We start from the raw sequence: 17,300 nt of genomic DNA on the forward strand, positions 1-17,300 counted from the left end.
AGTTGGCTACTGTTAGCTTTTAACTAACTTATGTTGACCTCTCACAGCTCTTAAAGAAGGAGCATGAGTTTCGTCTTAGACTGGAGTCAGAGGCTTGGCAGAGAAAAATCGTGACTTCTTGTTGACTAATACTTTAACTGTCTTTCTCTTGCTCATCCTATGAGGAGTCCATTTGGGGAAGCTCCAAGCTTATGACAGGAACAGGCATGTGACACAACATAAGTGAAGTGGCAGTTCAAAGCAGAACATGGAGAAATACCAGCAGGTATCTTCCCATGAAACTGTATCATCACCTTTAGAATATACAGAAGCACAGAGGAAGAGAGCAAGGAGATGGCAAGAGAGTCATTTTATGAAGACTTGTAGATAAATTTAGCCATCATCATCTGTTTTGCTATTTTCCAGTCTGGAAGTTTGCAGACAAAACATACAAGCATTAATGTCATTAGTAATTCCAACAAAACCAGAGGAAGACAGAACAGGAAATGAGCAGTAGAAATAAAAGGAAGAAAAGACAGGAAAGAGAGAAAATGAATTTTGAAAAGAAGAGGACATCTAATGCATCAGAGCAAAGAGGCTTTTGCCTACTAGTGCGACTGACACAGCCAACTACAAGAGCTTAGGAAAGCAGTATTAGGAAGAGAGCAAATCCCATTTAATATCTACCCCTAAACTCTGGCAGTCACAGAAGGAAGGATTTGGTCCTCACGCAGTCCCTGAGGAACTTTTCCTTCATCCATGATTAACTCCATCCTTGACCCTCCTATCCTTTGGACTGCCACAACATCCCATCATTGACAGTCACCAAATTTAATAATGGCCTGCATGAAAGGCCATTTGCTTAGGCTTGTCATTAATTACTTGCCCCTCAAAAGTCACTGGATGCCTCCTAGAATTTCTTATGAGAAATAATGGGATAGTTGTTTCCTGTGCTCTTCCTTCATCCTATTAATGACTGTATAAGCTTGTCTCCTGTCCCTGCTCTTGATTTTTCCAGGCTCAGGAGTTGTCATCTACTTACTCTCTTCTCCAACATAAATCGCTTCATGTTCCTTTTCAGCCTTATCACATTTTCTTTTCCAACTAGACCATGTCTTCTGACAATGACCAGAACTCCATAAGCAAGAGCTAAGTCAGGAGTTTACCCAGAAGCATCTCAGTATCTTCAGCCTTGTTCTGCACTTCTGCTCCATGAATTCTAGCCAAGAGGGCAAAGATTCAGCACTAACTCCTTGTCAATTCAATAGGCATTTTTCCTTTGGCTGTACTGTCAGCTGGGTCACTCCCTACATACACAGACAGGAAAGGTAATGAGGGCACTTTCCATCTTGATCGCTTTACACACCTCTACTTTGAACAGTGACTGGAAGAAATATCAAATACACTCACATATGTTTGCTCTGGTTTTCTGGACATTCATTTCTTCACTGCTTCATGTTTTCATAGCTATTCCTCTTCTGTCCTACACTGAGAGATGACTGTACAAATTGCAGCACAGTCCGGGGGACAAGATTTGCTCTCAGATCCCAAAGAAACAGCAGTTTTACTGTCCCAAATTAAATGGCTCATCTGGAACCAGATGAGAACCAGAAAAAGGTTCTTGAATGGGCACACCTAGATCTCATCTGAGGATTGGATGAACCTTTGTGCACGTACAAAAAAATTACTGATTTGATGCAGAAGTATCCCTAACTCACATCCAGTAACTGACTCATTTAATGACGCTTGCTTTTAGTAAGTGAAAAGAAAATACTCTTTTTCATCAGATAGTCTCTGCTGGAGTTAGAAAGAGGGCTTCTCCTCATTGGTTTCACTCTGCTCATCACTGCAATGCCTTCTGCATCCTGCCAGTGGACTTTGCATCTTACAGCAATTCTTTGCTGAACAATCACTTTGAATAGCTATGGCCTGGATTCTCTAACATGCTGTGCTTTACTAATGGAAGTCAGGGCTCTCCTGCAGTCTTCGCGCTTCTTTAGAGCTATCAGTAATGAACGCACTGGTTTTTTTCCCTGAACAGAGTCAGTGATCTCTGTAGGTTTTCCAGCATCCACACAGTTTCCCAGTTTATTGAATTGGTAGTTTTTTAAGGGTTACTGCAAGCCAAGACTAGTTCTAGCAGTCAGGATATTGCTCAGTTTTGTTACTAAATGAGAGGATAGCCACAAAGTAAAATACAGCTAACACATTAAAATTTTACACATTAAAGAAATTTGTCTTCATTTGAAACTGGGCCAGTCACTTTTTTTTTTTTTTTAAATGAGGAAAATCAAAGCACACAAAGAGAAAAGACACAGTAGAAAATAGCCAGTCCTGAAGTTCAGACATGCATATGGAAGGTGAGAAACAAAATACAGAAATTATAGCAAGATGCACAAAATTTCTGTATGTGAACTCTCCAGGGCGAGATAAAGAAGCTCATTTCATCTTGCCAACACTAACACTTCACTTTTGGTTCAAAGACATCCTCTACACCAAGCAAGAACTTCATCTCCGCTAATTTATATGGAAGCTACTGGCTACCACAGAGTTGAGCTGTTCTCCATTTATCACAGCTCACAAAAGCCTGAAGAGGAAAAACTTATTCTAGAAAGAATCCATTAGCTCCCTCCCATGGGTATATAAAGCACTTTACCTATTAGCAGGAAGGGCTGCTTTTAAAGCAGTGCTTAAGAAGCTATCATGCTATGTAATTTCCTGGATGAGCTCTACCTCTGCCAATCTCGTTTCAGAGAGATAGTTATAACAAAGGGACTCACTTCATGGGTAGCCTCTGTGGTTTCTAGGTTATAACAGTATGGGTCACTTCAAAATAAAATGCATTGGCCCAACTGTAGAAAGAAAGAATTTCCTTTTGTGACTGATACTCTCAGTCTCCATTAGGATCAAGTCTGGAATTAAGTTAGAGCTGTCATACTAAAGCAATTCATTGGCAATACCATACAACTAAAGGGTCACTTGCACAAACTATGAAATCCTTTATTAGCTCAACAAATTGGGCACAGGTGCTGACTTTCTCTTCCAACACACCTGACAGAACTTCATCTCCCAAGTCCACTGGCAGAGCCTGTCCTGTTACCTTATGCTCCTTGAATGTAAGAAGAGCTTGACAAACAAAACAGCTCCTCCAAGGAAGGATATACCTTCCACCCAACATAAATTCCTAGGAGGAAAAAAAAAAAAAAAAAAAAAAAAGCACTCCAGAGACTCAGCCATTCAACTGCTTGCAAGAGAAACACATGAATCCTCAAGACAGTATATGAGTTTTCAACAGTGAAACCTGAAAATGCAACAACATCCCTGAAAGAAGTCAGAGGCATCAGAACTGTCTATGCTCTTCACTAAGAGATCATCTTTTTCATCAACCCACATAAAGTTCTCTACCTTACAAAACAGAACTATTCCTGTGGTTACTTTCACATCCTGTTCGAATAAAGACTCGGTTCACACATTTCTTTAGCAGATTATTTGCAAACATGTTCCAGAGAAAATATTACTTACATCTAGCATTCTAAACACTTTCAGACTCTGACTAGTTTTCGAAGTTTTTCCCAAAGCCATCTCTGAGCTAACCTACTGAAGGAACAAGCACAAACCTAGCAGGATTCTACTTTATAACCTTGCTGCCTAAGTGCACAGAACATGTCCTCCTGGTCCTGATTACCTGGCCAAATTCAGTAAAGACTAAGTCCCTGGACTGAATAAAACCAAATCAGCAAGGTGAGACAGAGGTCCTCAGAGACATTACATTTTCACAGAGTGCATATAAATGTCCTGGAAGAAGCCCTGTTTGGTCCTTCACTGGAAGAAAGGTCACACAACATATTAAAGTCTTATTAGGCATTAGAGGGTCCTTACAGGGCCCATACTAAGACAGTAATCCAGAGTAAGATAGACCTTATGGGTTGTGCTGCTCGCTGAGCAGCAGGTTTAATCATGTGTGTGTAATGCTAAACTTAACACAAATATAAAATGCTGTAGCTGAGGCCACATTCTTGGAAGAGCGTGCTGAGAGAAGCCAGACACTTCCTACACTTCAATCTAAAATAATATGTTCAGAGCACCCCCCAGATGGAAGACAGAGCAAGGCAAGGTCTGTCACAGCCTCAGGGGACTGAAACACCCAGATACTGCTACATTCCCTAACCACTGGTATGTAGGCACTTCTCAACTTCTCTTACTCCATCGCGCATTCTGGTTTTGTGAATTTAACTGTAAGATCTTTTTCATCACAAAAGATTTCTCCACTTCCGACATACCGCCAAGTCAGCACATAAATACACTCTATAATACATGCCGCCAACTCATGACACTCATTGGTGCTACCCTAACGTACTCAGTCTGTTTTCACTTCCTTTTATTGGCATAGGTTTCTGCCAGTGAATCAGTCATCTGGTGGAGGCAGCCTAGGAACTGCCAGCAGCAGATACGAGGAAGGCAGTCAAAGCAGAGGTAAGTTTCCTCTCACCTCTTCTGTGCATGTGCTCATGGTCTCTTCTCTCTTGCCTTTCTCCACAAAGGTGCATAGCCTGGGTTGCAGTTCCTTCTGAGAGCAGACAGTTTATTTTCTCTCTAATCTGTAAACTTGTAAACTATACACAGAAGCCTGTATTTGCTGGAACTTAGGATAGGAAGACTAAATGTTTCTGTCTTGCCGTGCACAAAGGGGAGATAAATGGCAAATCAATGTTTAATTTTCCTCTATTTTGTTTTCTTCAGTCTGAAAACACAGGAGTTAAAGTTGCAGTATTCCAAAAGTGTGTGCAGATTAGCCATTCTGCTCTTGCAGTTTCGTGCACTTGGATGTTTTGTTAGAAAGGCAGTAGATTCTCATACATTTTATAGACACAAGTGCCGCTCTGGTGCTTGTGTTTAACCATTAGAGCCTAGATGAAATACATTTTTGACTGTCAAAAAGCAGAAGAGTAGATTGATGACTTTCTAGAGGATTTTTGACTTAATTTTATTATATCTTAAAATCCCTAAAGAACTTATAAGTGCGTCTCTATCCTTTTTTCTTCTAAACACATTGTTTTATGGCAATTCACTGTTTTAAATGCTTCCTTATGGGTTCATTTCGTTAGATAAAAAAAAGTGCAGATTGCTGCTCGAGACTTCTACTCTGAAGTCTTTGCTTCTGAAGTTTAAGGGAGTAGCTGCCTGCCAAGCTCCGTGTTGTAGCTGCTTATCCTGCTGTATCTAATTTGAAAATCAGTAACCTGGAAATCCATGAGGAGTGCCAGCCAAGCGAGGTGATAATAGATTGCACTGAGAAAAGCCTGCACTAACACATTGAGCCCTCGCATTGCCTCACCTAGTTTTGGTAGTGATTCTAAAACAAGGTGAAACTATCAGCAGAACTTCTTAAATTTTCTTCCAAAATGAGAGTCTAGGTGCAGCGGAGGCGTATTTTACTTTTAAAAGAGTAAAATAGCAGAAAGCAGTGTATACAGCTGGGAGGATTCCTATTTTGACAACAAAAATTAACAAGTACTTGGCATACAAAGGGAGTCTTGCCAAATATAGTCATAGGTGTTTCCAAACTATGTTTCATTCTACTAGTTTGATGACTCAGATTTCACTTCTTTAACTTTGTTCCATCAAATTTAAAGACAAAATTGAAAACCAGAAAAACTGGGAGTTCCCTGTTCCATAAGGAGTTATAGACAATGCAAAAATTTCTTGGGCTCCCTCTCCCTGCCATGGCTCCCGCACATCTTCCTACTATTTGCCAGGGAATGCTCTCCTACCTTGCCTTGATCTGTACCTCCCTTTCCAAGTGAAAAAAAAAAAAATTATAGTGGCATGCTTTCTCATCGGTAATATTATGCTAAAAACATGTCACTGCATGAAAAATTCTTTATGTATTGGATCCTCCACTGCCAGTGCACCTACCAATGAGTGGCTTCGGAAAAACTTCTCTCCTTAATCTGCTCAACTTCCTAACACTGTATGGCAGACAGCTGTCTCTACAGAATTCCCTCACAAACTCTAATACCCAGCCGTGCACACTGTGGCTACTTTAAAGCTATTCGTATGCTGATTAGCAGGTTAGTTCATGCCTGTGACTTGTTTGGGTAGTTACAGAGCACAGAACACCCGGCTTCTGCCCGTCCTCCCCTCAGCAGGGCACCACCCCCAGCCAACACTTCCTCCCCGACAAACACTCCCCTGGAGCTCCCGGGAGCCCCATCACCTTACAGGCTTCTGTCTCACTGTTGAGCTTGCTAGAAATTCACCAGGGACATCAAGAACTTAATTATGGGGTGGACAGAAAGGTGAACCAGCACAAACACTCCAAGGCCCTATAAGCTATGCTCTTCTCTTCTGAGGAAACCAACCTACAATAGTGGTTGTGCTCCATGATGGTGAGGCAGTCTTAGAAGCAGCCTTCATAAAATGAAATTTTATATCATGCTACATAGCCCTTTGCTCTCATAGATCCTCTTGTTGAACACCTTTAGGTGGCCTGCTTGATGTTGAAAGACCTTCTCCAACTGCTGAGTGACTGGGACTTTTCATAGAACTCATTCTCCCCGCAAAGCAGCACTGACCTCTGTCAGGCACATTCCTCCAGCCCACACCACATGCTCCTTGAGCCCCTGCCTCACTCCTCATCGCTCTCAGCTGCCCACCAGCCCTCCTCACACAGGCACTTCTTTCTCCCAGGCCCTGGGGAACACACCTGGGGGGCCTCCAGGACAACCTTCCTTAGTGCCATTTAAGTGCACAGAAAGATCCCTTTTCTAAAGCAGGGAAAATACACCTGCACATGCTCTTTCCCACAGGCCCAACATGTGGTGCCTCCTTATGCTGCTCTCCTTCCAAGCAATCACCCCCTCAGCAGGATTCCCCTCTGTTCTGAACTCAGAGGAAATTCAGAAAAGGAAGTCTCGCGACCCGGAATGCTTCATGAACGTTGTAAGTTGTGTTGCTGCCTCTGCCTTTCTTTTCAAAGCTCTGGTTCTGCTATCACTATCTCTGCACTATCACTAACAGTCTGTGCTAGACTATATACAAGTGGCAAGGGACGCTGAACCCCCTCTTCAAACAATAGATGTTCACATCACAAAGTAACATGAGGCCCCGTGCTCTGACTTACCAAAGCTCTCCTCACAGAACACCCAAAACCTGGCGTAGGTGGTCTCAGGAGCTCCTTCCTGACAGGAGCCCCACTCTTGCCTCCCCTAGATGATTTGTCTAATGGTGCTCTGGTAAGAGAGCACTTGCTCTGGACCAAGACCACATCATTTGACATTAATCCAGCACCCATCCTGCCACCTGGTTACTCTCCAGAAAGGTACAACTTGCATCAGCCTTGTACAACATGAGGACAATAAGCTCCATGCTAGCACCAGCACCTTCCTGGCCCTTCCTCAGCCGCTCCACACCTGAGCACCTTCTTGGCTGCCTTCACATTCTGTCACACAAACGGCCTCCAAACAGACACCTCCTGCTCCATCCACCTCTGCGCTGTCCAAGTTTGTAACAAACTGCCCTTTGCCTTCCCACAGAGTGAAATTATCAGATATCACGGGTACCCCAGCGAGGAGCATGAAGTTACTACTGAGGATGGATACATTCTTCGTGTCTTCAGAATTCCCGGTGGGAGGAACAGCCCAAACACGGGTGTGTCAGTTACAGCACGTAAGGAAAAGCTGGGAGGCAGCTCTTACACAGGCCACTCATCTTTCCCCTTTGCTCATGAGATGGCCTGCTCTACACATTTCAGTTGCGGTAAAAACACCTAGTCAGGAACTTGGGCTCAGTTCCAAATCCACCTCAAGCCTGCACATTCAATGTCTCTCCCCCTTGACTCCTTTGAAAATCACCTGGATCAGAATAACTGTAAAAGTAAGAGTAACGGAAGCTGTATAGGATTCTCATGGCCTTCTCAAATTGAATAGCGAATAACGCTAAGGTCAGATACACTTTGCTGAGTGAATTCTACCTTTTCATTCATCTACTGTTCTCTCACTAGTATTTTTCAGTCACAGACACATGGTTCCAATTGTGGGACAAGTTGCTTTTCCACTGCAGAAGAACATGGGAGTAGCCTATTCTGTACATTCGTTAATTGTTCATTCTGACAGCGGAACTGCTTCCATGGTAGCAGGTTTTCCAGGTTTCTCAGACAAGTGTCAATGCCCAGTTCTCACTAGAGCTTTCGAAGGAAAGATTTTTTAAAAAACCCTTCACAAACCAAATTCTACAGTCTAATCTTAGACTTTCTTTTTCCTCCCCATCCAGGACAAAAGCCTGTAGTCTTCCTACAGCATGCTTTTCTAGGAGACGCTACACACTGGATTTCTAACCTGCCCAACAACAGCCTTGGCTTCATCCTAGCAGATGCTGGCTATGATGTCTGGATTGGAAACAGCCGTGGGAATACTTGGTCTTTAAAGCACAAGACCCTTAAGCCGTGTCAGAAGGAGTTCTGGCAGTTCAGGTACTCTGTGCAGGGTGAATTGCTCAGAATGGCAACTCTCATAAGACTAGATAACGTCAGACTTGGGTTTTTTTAAACCTAAGTCAGTGTGAAAGCAGGGTCTGTAGTAACTGAGGGGTGAAGAGTACATGGCCAGTATAGATACTGGTCTTACAGTAGCTCCCAATTGTAAGTACTTCTTACAATTGGGAGCAGTGCCTGGGGAAAAGATTTCAGACAAGGGGAGATGAAAGGGAATGCTGAGCAAGGCAGAGGCAGTACTGCGAGAAGTACAAGACCAGGCTGCTCCACTTTATCTCAGAATCTCTTATCTCTCACAGCTGATGTCAACTGAAAAAGAAACATGTTTTGTAACCTTGTTAGTTAGAGCACTTATTAAATCCACTTCCACAGCTAACAGACAAGGCTGCTGTCAGCCTGTAGCACAGCTGCATCCTTCCCCACTTTTTCCCAAGTGCCAACACAGAATCCAGATGAAGTGTGCAACCTCATCTTTGAGCCAGTTCTACTTGGTGTCACGGACAAAGCTGAAATCCAGTACCTCACACTATGATAGCCAACCTGTACATCTGTCAACTTCTTGTGTTCTTCCCTGTAGCTTTGATGAGATGGGGAAATACGATGTGCCAGCAGAGCTGTACTTCGCCATGAACAAAACTGGACAGAAAAATATATATTACATTGGCCACTCTGAAGGCACAGCAGCAGGTAAGGTTAGCAGAGCTCAGAGTTCACATCCATTCCTGCCGTGTCATCAGTAGGTGGGACTCCCCATTGACTCAGCTATTCTTGCTTGTACAACATGATGGACAGTAGAAGCATCTTGTGAGTTGAGATGTGCAAAATATGTAAAACTCTTCTAAACTCAACTTTATCAGAAATAAGCAAGAAAATGTAATAACAAATCCTAATACAGTCTTAATTAAAAAAAACCTATAGTAACACAAAAGCCATTATTTAACAGGTACTCCAGGGATGACATTGGACATTTTTCTTAAAAGTCTCGGGGGCAGGAATTTTCATTGAGCTTAACTTTTATATATGATTCATTTCTTTATAAATGGGAAGGAAAAACAAGTTTTCCCCTCAAAAAAACAAAATATTTAATTTCAAACAATAGAAGAATCAGAAAAAAAGCCTCAACAAAGTCACTTAATGCCAATCTTACAATTTAAAGCATCATTCATGAAAGGTTATATTTGGCTATATTACTGTTTTAAAGAAAATACAGCCAGAAACAGAAAAGTGGGAAGATACTAATTACTTCCTTTCTGTTAATTTCAGCTTTTAACATGAATTTATTTCATAGCCTTTGAATGCAACTAGTCTTCCTTTAGCAGCAGGTGAGATTTCCTGGTGCTTATGGCTTATGCCTAAGATCAAGAATTGACAGTGGTTGGTAAGAAGCAACTGCCCTTTCATTATATTAAAGTAGCTAGAAAAAGAAAAGGGGAAAGTAATGCGTGAAAAGCTTATGTTGAAAATCTCCAGGTCTTTCTTTTCCTCTTTTAAAAGCCTTTAAAGATTCATTTCCAAAGTAACCAGTTAGGCTGTGTTTAGTTGCCTTTGGCTTAAGCAATTAGTTGAAGACACTCAAAGCTCACAGTATTCAGGTAATTATTCTTTTACTTCATCAAGTAAATAAATATAAGTAGTCCATTAGAGACTACAGCCTGACAAAGTCATAATTTTATGACAGCTTTGTGAACTTTAGAGGGAATCTTTCCATATCATGAAAATCTCACTGATACCTACAAATCTATTTTGATAAAGTCAAAATCCAAATGTGCTCTAATCCTCAGATTAAGCTCCATCTCCCAAACAAAATTAATTTCAGAAGTTAGCATCAACACTTCCTTATGCAAACCATGCAGCACAGACCTGGCCCGACAGACAACTGGCCACTACATTCACTGCTTGTTTGCTGCCTACTGCTTTGTTTTTAATCTATTGAAGACCTCTTCACTAACTTAGACTGTCTCTTCTGTGTTTGCAGGGTTCATAGCATTTTCTACATACCATGAATTGGCTCAGAGGGTCAAAGTGTTCTTTGCTCTGAGCCCAGTAACCACATGCACACATAGTACAAGCCCTTTGGTTAAGATAACAAGTCTTCCTGATCCACTACTCAGGGTATGTCATTCTTCCTCTCAAAAGGCCCAGTGCCCGATTTATGTTCACAGGACTCACACAGCCTGAGCAGAAGTGGTCCAAAGGGGTGAAACGCTGATACAGAGTCCACAGATGAATAACCTACTTGAAAAATATATCCTCAAATGCCATGGGGAAGGTACTGGAAAAAAGCAAGTTGGGATTGCAGCAGCAGACCCCAGTGAAGTTGGAGACTTGTGAAACTGGCTTGTCATAGGATTTTTGTTATTACCTAACACTGTGCTGGCTTCATGCAAGAACAGCCAAAACAGAAGTGCAATTACAGCCCTGGCAAGCTCCGGGACTTCATTTACGTGTGCGTACTGAGGTCACTGCTCTAGAAAAAGGATTAGCTTCCTCCAGGACTGATGCCCAGTAATACAAGGCAGGAAGGATGGATGGTGCGTTCTGACAAAAATACTTTTTAATTAGTACTGGCAATGCAAATTACTTCAGCAATCTTAGAATACTGACTTAAGAGTATAGGCTATTAGATAACAGAAAGTTTCCTGCAGTAAAAAGAAAAAAGCCTTGTACTTTTTCCTTCCTTCAGCTTGTATTTGGCTGTAAAGGGACCATGCATCAGATCGAATTTATGAAAGGACTGGTGGCGCAGTTCTGTACAAGCCTGGATAAGCTTTGTGGCCGTATACTCTCATACATAGCTGGGGGCAACCTACGAAATATGAACATGGTAAGCAGGGTTTAAATAATGTTGAAATGTTCATTTGTGCATTCTGTCCTTATGTACTAACCATTACACATGTAAACATATATAAAACAACATAATTCTTAGACTGAGCTAACAAGAATATTACATGGTTTGAACAGTACTGAGTAAGACTAAAGCTATCAACGTAACCAGTAAACAGGCACACTGAAATCACAGGAAAATAGGACTGAATTGTCTGGAGCTTATTTGGACTCTCATTTGGGCCTCAGATGAAGAAATTTTGGCCATATACAGATACTGTTTAAAAGGAGCCAAAAGATTACAGAGCAGGACTTCTCAGTAATACAGTTCCTACATTGCTCCTAAGCAAGCAGATGCCCTGGTCTTCCAAACACTAACAATGAAAGAACTGGAAACAACCGATTCTCTGGCCACATTTTAGATTACTTGTATCAGTACCTGGTTCCAAAATATTACCCAAAGAAGCACATTCCCATTTTTGTTCTGGCTTCTGCCTTGATTTTCCAGTCCTTCCATATCTCATACATCTGTTTCTCAGGTGGTTTTTGCTCTCTCACAACCCTCCATGCCCCATAAAATCTGACCACACATATAGTATGACTATGCATGAGTCGGCAGTCCATTAACAATCCTCCCCTCCTAATTAACCAGTGTTACTCATGGGCATCAGAGCTAACCTCAGGCCCTGGGAAATGCCAACTGCCTTCCTAGTGAACTTCCCTGAACTCATTTTACATCTGATGAGTCCCTGACATAGAAGGCATTCTGCAACTTCAGTCTTTATTCAGTGTCTTCCCCACACAAGCTCCGCCAGCTTTGATCCACCTGGGAACTGAGGTACCACATGCTGAGCATCAGAGCACCCTTCTTCTCAGAGCTGAGCCCTACAGCTCAGTCTCCAATAGAGAGAACTACAGAAGATTTCTGCACTGTGGCTGGAATGAAGGCCTATGAGTGGATTCACAAAGAGAAGCACATCAGTCACAGAAGATGGTAGAATCAAGAGAACTGTCCCCACACTTACTACCATACAGATACTGTAAAGGAGATTTAAGACACTGCAGTAGGTGTGGCTTATGCAATGTTCATTGCTGGAACATCTTTGAAGGGCACATTTTTCTCCATTAGTAACAACTTGTAGTAGCATGTATAGGAAGGCCCTGCTACTCCAATGCCCAATGCAGAAGCAATGAAAGGCAAAGCAGCCCTTTCAAAACAGCAGAACTAAACCATCTTTCTTGACTTAATTTACTAATGTGCTTCTCAGGGCAGGATAACAAGCTGAAAGAGGAATCTGAGGAGACATTAGAAAGTATCTTTAGCAGGAATAGAAAACTGCAAGTAGAAGAACTGACAGTCTATACAGGGGTATATTATAAAGCTAGCTTCCTTTGGCATCACGAGTAAAGCGAAGAGTAAAACAAATCTTCTAAAGACTTGCAGACATGTCAGAGTTGGGCATGAGATTAGGGTTCTCATCTGAATGGACTGGAAATTGTTATTCTTTTCGTCAACCTTGTTTTATTTTTCCCTACTGTTGTTGAAACACCTGTTTCTACAGTACTACTATCTTTAGGGAACAGACTCCCTCTTATGGAGAAAGCTCTGCCTGTGAATACGTACCATTAACCAGCTATTCTCAAGTCTGTCCTTCAGCTTTGTGTTTGCTACTTCAAGAACACCTTGTCAGAGGGGAGTTCTACACAGCAGTATGTACTCAGGTATTTCACATTTTTTTCTGTCATAACACTGGATCCCTACATTCGTAGCATTTCTGCTTTCTCTTCAGAGTCGAATAGATGTATACGTAGCACATTCCCCAGCTGGGACATCGGTTCAGAACCTCATTCACTGGCAACAGGTACAACCACGGACTGATGTATAAACTGCCTCTAACTCCTGCTTTCTTCCCAGCTGGCAGCCTACAGGGAAGTCCGAAGGCAGCGGTCCCGGGCAGCAGCCCAACGCACCGTCTCACGTTCTGCCGGGAGCAGCCGCCGCACAGCCAGTGCTCTTCACCTCCGGCCACGGCAGTTGCCTCAGTTGTCCCTTTGGTCTGGGGCACCGAGATTTCCCTGCGGCACAACAGGCCAGGGCCTATTAGCCTCCTGGGACTCCCAGGCATCATCAGCCTTTATCGCTGAAGATGTTTGCCTTCAGAAGTTGGCAACGAACTTGAGTACAGCCTAGGCACTTGGCAGGCACTAGGAGGATAGCGGAATATTGGGAAGCCGGAGGATAAGCCAGAACAGGGAAGTGATCCAGGTTAAAACTTTTCCCCTAGAGGACTAATTGCAGCTTGGATCAGCTCCTAGAACCAGTTAAACACACAAATGCTTCTACTGGTGTAAGGATGGAACTGCCTTATGCCACTCTCAAGTGCAAAATGAGCAACACTGTTCTACTGGGAGGCTCCTAATAGCCATTTTTTTCAAAATCCTCTTTACCTTCCATGGTAGCATCTAGATCTTAGAGATCCCTAAAAGCAGGTTTCTACTCATGTACCAGATTTCTACTCATATGCCAGCAGTCCTAAGCTTGTTGTTATTGTCTAAGCAGAATATTGTGTCCAAGGTAACTACAGGTGCAGAGCCAGGATATAACTTCATACATTACATACACAAACCTACAATTTCTGCCAACACTTAATATGGTATTAAATATAGGTACCCTTGGGGACATGCCTGACAAAAATTACCAGCAGTCAGTCCCTCAGGATACATCTACTCAGAGCCAAGAAATGAGTACAAGGCATTGACAACCAGTAGCTTTACAGTCTGTTTCACGGACCCCTAACAAGGTATCAAAACAAAGCTACAAGGCTACAAAGCAAAGAGAGATGTAATAGGGCAGAAGAAAAGAAGTGACAGTAGTAGAGACAGCAGAATAAACGAAAAACACTATAATAACAATATTTTCCCTATCAGATTTCTAGTGCTTGCTCACTTACTTGGAGAGAGAGAGAGAGAGAGAGAGAGAGAGAGAGAGAGAGAGAGAAACAGAGAGAGAGAAGAAAGCAATCAAGCTATTCATTAGGTCTCAGTAATGAGTAAATAAAATAAAGCAAGAGAACAAACATATGTACTTACCTTTTCATTCATCAGTCTTGCAGGGAAGATTGCATGTCTTGAAGACAACACGTACTCAAAGATCAAGCATCTAAAGTCCCACCTCAAAACTGCTCTTAAAGCATAACACATTTACTGTCAAGCTGCTGTAAAAATTATGGAAATGTTATCACTACTGCTGTGAGTGGCCAGACACAATTGTCAACCAAAAGACTAGATGTGTGAGGAGAGATCACATAATACAATGGACTAGTAATGGTCCCAACAGCTTCTAGATAACTTGACCCTCCCAAAGGGAAATGCAAATCTAGTCACAGGTCAAGACGGCAATACCAAGTTTACTAAGTAAACAGTTTAATCACAAAGCATGCCATAGGTGGTGTCTGAGAATCAGGAGATCCTCAGGATCAGCTTAGCAAGGGGGCAGGCAATAAAGACGTTCAACCAATGATCCAAACTCATTACTTGAGGAAACCTCCAACCAGAGTGATAAAGACATAGGAGTCACTCACAGTCAGGCATCTGGGCACTGTGGTCCCTGAACTGTTTCTTAGTCTTCCTAACATCTTGTGTCTATTTTTATTTCAATATTAACAGCTAAAACGTGCAGACCAATTTCAAGCTTATGACTATGGTGCTAAGGAAAACATAAAGAAATACAACCAGGTAAGATGATAAGGTTTTCTTGAGAATTTGTCCTTGGGTTCTGGATAAGAATGGATTCTAACTAAGAATAGAAAACTTTAGATTTTAGAACCTGTGACCTCACTCGCTACTGAGAGAAGGAGAGACTAGTCCAAGATGATCTTTCACTTGAACCTAATACTTATGAGTAAAAAAAGCTAATTCGTAGGCAAAGCATTAGGAGTTCCTTGTAGACAACAAATAAAGTTGCTGATCTTGGTTGATTTTGCCTTCCTTACTGATGTGGGCACATGTTCCATGACATTTCAATTTATCTGCCGTTCCCAGAAGGCAAGACCCACACTCAAGGCCTGGGACTGGATTAGTATGGAGCAGTAACTCTTTCCCAAAAAATCCTGAAGGTCTGTCTTTCTGTTAAGGAAAGAAATGGATCTCTTACCTAAGCCATGATGAGCTCTCCAATCAGCTGGACAACTGTACTTAACACTTTTGACTTGCAGCATCCTTTTCTGAATCAGGGCATGCAATTTTTCACAGGAAAAATAAGACTCCAAAAAGTTCCACACAGACTCAAGATCCCTGAAACCATCTAATGTCATATTATAAATGGTCAAAAGTATTTCTTGCTTCTTGCTACATAAAGTATAATGGTTAAGGTCTTCGGTTTCATTCCATGCCCTGAGCAAAACCTGAAGTGCATCCCAGGCTAGGTAGAAATGGGACACATCCAAGCAGCAGCTCTGAAGTCCTTGCTCAACAGACACCAATACGGCTCTCTCCATAGCCCCACTTCTGAAGGGCATGAGCAGGCCTCACACAGCAGGACAACATGTAACCCTGCACTAGGAAGACACTGAGGAATTGGACAGGTCACCATAGGCGAAAGACAGAGTAAAGAGAAATAAACGCTGAGAGGGCCAGCTTGATCCTGACTATTTCACTGTAGGGAGGGAGGGAAGCAGAGATGTTTGCACAGAATCTGTTCTCCAAAAGCAATTTTTGACAGGACAACATTCACTTCAAGTCTACTTCCTTCCTTCCAGTCCACCCCTCCTGCATATGAGATAGAGAAGATCAACATACCAATTGCTGTTTGGAGTGGTGGAGACGACAAGTTTGCAGATCCAAAAGATATGGCAAGGCTACTTCCTCGCATAAAAAAGCTCATTTACTACGACAATTTTCCTGACTGGGGACACCTTGATTTCATCTGGGGCCTTGATGCAACTATGAAAATGTACTCGAAAATCCTTCAACTAATAACAAAATATCTTTGAAACCATATGCAGAGAGTCAATCCATCCAGTAACACTGCCAAATATCTCTGTTTAGCAATAAATGTGATTTCTGGGGAATAGGTATACACACACACACTGGATATTTGAATAGGGAATTACATATATTGATGTGTATTTTCTTGCATTTTAGTTGTTTTTTGTTTTCCATGGTGATAGAGTATTTAGGCAAATGGTGTCTTCCAAAGGAGTTTGATAATATAGGAATGGCTGCTGAAAATATGAAAATATTTCAGCACACACTTCAGAGATCACTTAATTTGGACAGCTTTTACCTCAACAAGACTGTTTTTCCTACTCCTAAGCTATGTTCTTCTCATATGTACCTCATAGAAATATACTATCACATAAAAACACAAAAATGTAATTTTCTCATTTCTCTGTTAAAGTACAGATGACCTTGGTTTAAATTAAATCAGTTTGACAGAGAGTACAGCCTATTTTTGCTTCTCATATTTACCAACACTGTCAAGACAACCAAGAGACCTTCAGTCACAGGAATCTGAGCATAGAATAGGGAGCTTCCAAAGCCAAGGAATCCAACCTTGGAAATGTCAGCCTTTTTTGTTGAATACATTCAAATATTCTCCTGCTTTTTACACCCAAATATCTACCAAAGGTCTTTCTACACACTGCACCACCAAATAACAAAACCACAGATGGTCTGTGCTCATGACTTGGAAGCTGGAGAATGAGGAAATGCAGATCCATCAGGCAAGCTGCACTCCAAGCACTACAGCACCTGAGAAATTTTCCTTGACACTGGCAGTGAAATTTTTGCAAGCTGTCCAACATATAGGGTTATGTAAATGCCAAAGTCCATCTTGACTACTTATTCTTCAAGGAATTTCTGCAGTATGGGAAAGTAGTCAGTCACTAACCCAAAGAGAGAGTTGCTTCATTACCTATATTAATACCTCACATTACTCACCCACAAGGTGATCAGGTAAATAAAAGAGTGCCTGTCCCAAGGTTACACCCAAAGTACTCCTTATTAC

General features: G+C 41.9%; 2 protein-coding genes across 2 annotated transcripts in view; one reads left to right on the top strand and one right to left on the bottom strand.

The window, feature by feature from the left end:
- ANKRD22 (ankyrin repeat domain 22) overlaps positions 1–17,300 on the bottom strand; it is a 39,380-nt gene that overhangs the window by 9,461 nt on the left and 12,619 nt on the right. The gene's annotated exons all lie outside the window — the stretch shown is intronic.
- LOC112957812 (lysosomal acid lipase/cholesteryl ester hydrolase-like) lies at positions 6,796–16,284 on the top strand. Its single transcript, XM_026051562.1, has 9 exons — positions 6,796–6,921; positions 7,515–7,629; positions 8,251–8,449; positions 9,048–9,157; positions 10,446–10,582; positions 11,154–11,294; positions 13,084–13,155; positions 14,960–15,028; positions 16,051–16,284. The coding sequence occupies exons 1-9, from the start codon at positions 6,796–6,798 to the stop codon at positions 16,282–16,284; spliced, it is 1,203 nt and encodes a 400-aa protein (XP_025907347.1).

The sequence above is a fragment of the Nothoprocta perdicaria genome, unplaced genomic scaffold (assembly GCF_003342845.1).
Source record: "Nothoprocta perdicaria isolate Ctin4 unplaced genomic scaffold, notPer1 scaffold_111, whole genome shotgun sequence".
NCBI lineage: Eukaryota > Metazoa > Chordata > Aves > Tinamiformes > Tinamidae > Nothoprocta > Nothoprocta perdicaria.

Bases quoted from the DNA above. Each gene is read 5' to 3' on its own strand.
- LOC112957812 (XM_026051562.1), top strand. From the start codon at position 6,796: ATGTGGTGCCTCCTTATGCTGCTCTCCTTCCAAGCAATCACCCCCTCA. The intron at 9,158-10,445 runs GTAAGGTTAGCA...CTGTGTTTGCAG, and splicing joins CTCTGAAGGCACAGCAGCAG to GGTTCATAGCATTTTCTACA. The intron at 10,583-11,153 runs GTATGTCATTCT...TCCTTCCTTCAG, and splicing joins TTCCTGATCCACTACTCAGG to CTTGTATTTGGCTGTAAAGG.